At 52.7% G+C, this 2,500-nt stretch overlaps 1 protein-coding gene across 1 annotated transcript in view; it reads right to left on the bottom strand.

The window, feature by feature from the left end:
* Positions 1-2,500, bottom strand: part of LOC143118971 (kinesin-like protein KIF19) — a 31,802-nt gene that overhangs the window by 7,246 nt on the left and 22,056 nt on the right. The window contains exons 15-17 of the mRNA XM_076280160.1: positions 1,608-1,878; positions 634-755; positions 1-114 (exon numbers count right to left, since the gene is read on the bottom strand). The exon at positions 1-114 is cut by the window's left edge and continues 68 nt beyond it. Of these exons, the coding sequence (XP_076136275.1) occupies positions 1-114; positions 634-755; positions 1,608-1,878 (507 nt within the window). The remainder of the gene's footprint in view (positions 115-633; positions 756-1,607; positions 1,879-2,500) is intronic.

The raw sequence follows: 2,500 nt of genomic DNA, 5'->3' as shown, positions 1-2,500 counted from the left end.
CTTCGTGTTGTCAGCATGGGGTGAAAGGTCAGCGTTGGTGTGGTGGACATGGAGGATCTCCGAGACCAGCTCGTCCAGCTTTAGCTGCTTAGCAACGGCCAGGATGGAGTCATTCTGCAGAGGGCGGGAGGGAGGGACTGGCATTCAGAGTGTGTGTCTGTGTGTGTGTGTGTGTGTGTGTGTGTGTGTGTGTGTGTGTGTGAGTGCAGGGTAGAATGCTTTCTGCTTTTCTCTGAGGAGGCCATTTCTGGAATGTCCTGATGTGTCCAAACTGGCATGCTGATTCAACTGGCCAAGAGGAGTGTGTGTTGTGTGTTGCAGAGTCTAAGCTCCTACGTGCCAGTGTGTGTGTGTGTGTGTGTGTGTGTGTGTGTGTGTGTGTGTGTGTGTGTGTTGCAGAGTCTAAGCTCCTATGTGCCAGTGTGTGTATGTGTGTATGTGTGTGTGTTGCAGAGTCTAAGCTCCTACGTGCCTGTGTGTGCGTGTGTGTTGCAGAGTCTAAGCTTCTACGTGCCAGTGTGTGTGTATGTGTGTATGTGTGTGTGTGTGCGTGCGCGTGCATGTGTCACCCTCACACTGGTGTGTGTGTGTGTGTGTGTTGTGTGCGAGTGCGTGCGTGCGTGCGTGCGTCACCGTGACGCTGGTGGAGGTGATGGTGAGCAGGTTGAGGAGCTGGTCCATGCCCCCCTCGTTGAGCTCACTCAGGTAGAGAGAGTACAGCTGCTGCAGCTCTGCAGGCACCACCAGCCCGTGATCTAGCACACACAACAAACACAGTAAACAATGCTGTAAACAAACAACAAAGACAGTAAACAACTAGAGCTCGACTGATAAGGGCTTTTCTACGGCCGATGCCGATGATCTGTAGAGATCAGGTGGCTGATATATGCTGCAGATTTCCCCCCCATCTACTTGCATGACACAGAATGATAAGATATTAAGGCTACGTTTATACGGTGACGATGAAAAGAGAAGACACAGAAGTGGCGTCTCGTCTTCATTGTTTTATTCGCGTTTAGACGAGCATTCTCAGGGGGAAATCTTTGTTTATATGAAGACGCAAGAGTATGTGATATTCGATTGGATATGCATTACAGACCGCTGGGTGGTGGTGTGATAGAACCCCGGGACGTCACGCGCTGACATTCTAATTTCACAGTTTAGCCAGAGAGGTAATCAAGGATCTTTGGTTTAGCCGTTTAGACGGAGACGCAACCCGGGTCGTCTTCAAAACTCTACACTCTGTAAGGAGTCTTCAGATTTTTGCGTCTTCAAGCCCCGATGGCGGGGTCGCCGTGTAAACGAAAGGCACTTATGATAAAATATTTTGTCGTCTTCCTTCGCAATCGTTCTCGTATAAACGGCCCCTAAGTCTTTCAGTTTTTTTCCCCAGGAACTCTTGTACTTTGTTCTCTTACAACAGTTCTGGTTGGGGTCCATGGTAATAACAATAACAACACCAGTGTGTGTGTGTGTGTGTGTGTGTGTGTGTGTGTGTGTGTGTGTGTGTTTACTCACCCTGGATGACGGTGCGCTGCTGGTGGATGATGTCGTCAGCAGTGTGTGTGTGTGTGTGTGTGTGTGTGTGCGTTTACGCCGCGTCTCACCCTGGATGACGGTGCGCTGCTGGTGGATGATGTCGTCGGCGAGGTGCCTGCGCTGCTCGTGCCGCTGGAGCAGGAAGTCGCGGTGGCGGAGGGCGTGCTGTCGGCGCAGCGCGGCCGCCTGCAGCTCCGTGTTGTCCAGCTCCAGCTCGTGCGTCTGGCACAGCAGCGACAGCAGCTCACGCTGGTCAGCGTTGGCCACGCACCGCGGGAGCTGCTCCTCCAGATGACCCGACTTCTGCTTCATGGAGGCCAGCTTCTCCTCCAGCTCCAACTACAGGGGGAGAGAGAGAGGGAGAGAGAGAGGGGAGAGAGAGAGGGGGAGGGAGAGAAGGAGAGAGAGAGAGAGAGAGAGAGAGAGAGAGAGAGAGAGAGAGAGAGAGAGGGGGAGGGAGAGAAGGAGAGAAGGAGGAAGGGAGAGAGAGAGAGAGGGGGAGGGAGGGAGAGAGAGAGAGAGAGAGGGGGGGGAGTGAGAGAAGGAGAGAGAGAGGAAGGGAGAGAGAGAGGGAGAGAGAGAGGAAAGAGGGAGGAAGGGAGAGAGAGAGATAGAGAGAGAGGAAAGGGGGAGGGAGGGAGAGAGAGAGAGAGAGAGAGAGGAGGGAAAGAGATGGAGGAGGAGAGAGGAGAGGGAGAGGAGAGAGGAAGGAAAGAGATGGAGAGGAGAGGGAGAGAAGGAGAGAGAGATGAACACAAGGGGAGTGAAAGTGAAAGATTGGAATGGGAGGGAGGGAGAGAGGAATGGCAAACAGAGAGAGGGAAGAAAGAAGAGAAAGCGCAACAGTGGTGATCACTAAGGTTAAAGTTCAACACTTTTTGAACCCACATTCACACCTGAAATACGCGCACCCTGAAACACAGACAAGAATGAGTGAAAGAGAGAGTCATGTGGAGACGGA

Source organism: Alosa pseudoharengus, unplaced genomic scaffold (genome assembly GCF_046254945.1).
Source record: "Alosa pseudoharengus isolate Yale_2024_CS ecotype anadromous, Long Island Sound unplaced genomic scaffold, YU_APseudo_1.1 YU_APseudo_1.1_scf_1, whole genome shotgun sequence".
NCBI lineage: Eukaryota > Metazoa > Chordata > Actinopteri > Clupeiformes > Clupeidae > Alosa > Alosa pseudoharengus.
This window is presented reverse-complemented; position numbering and strand designations above follow the sequence as displayed.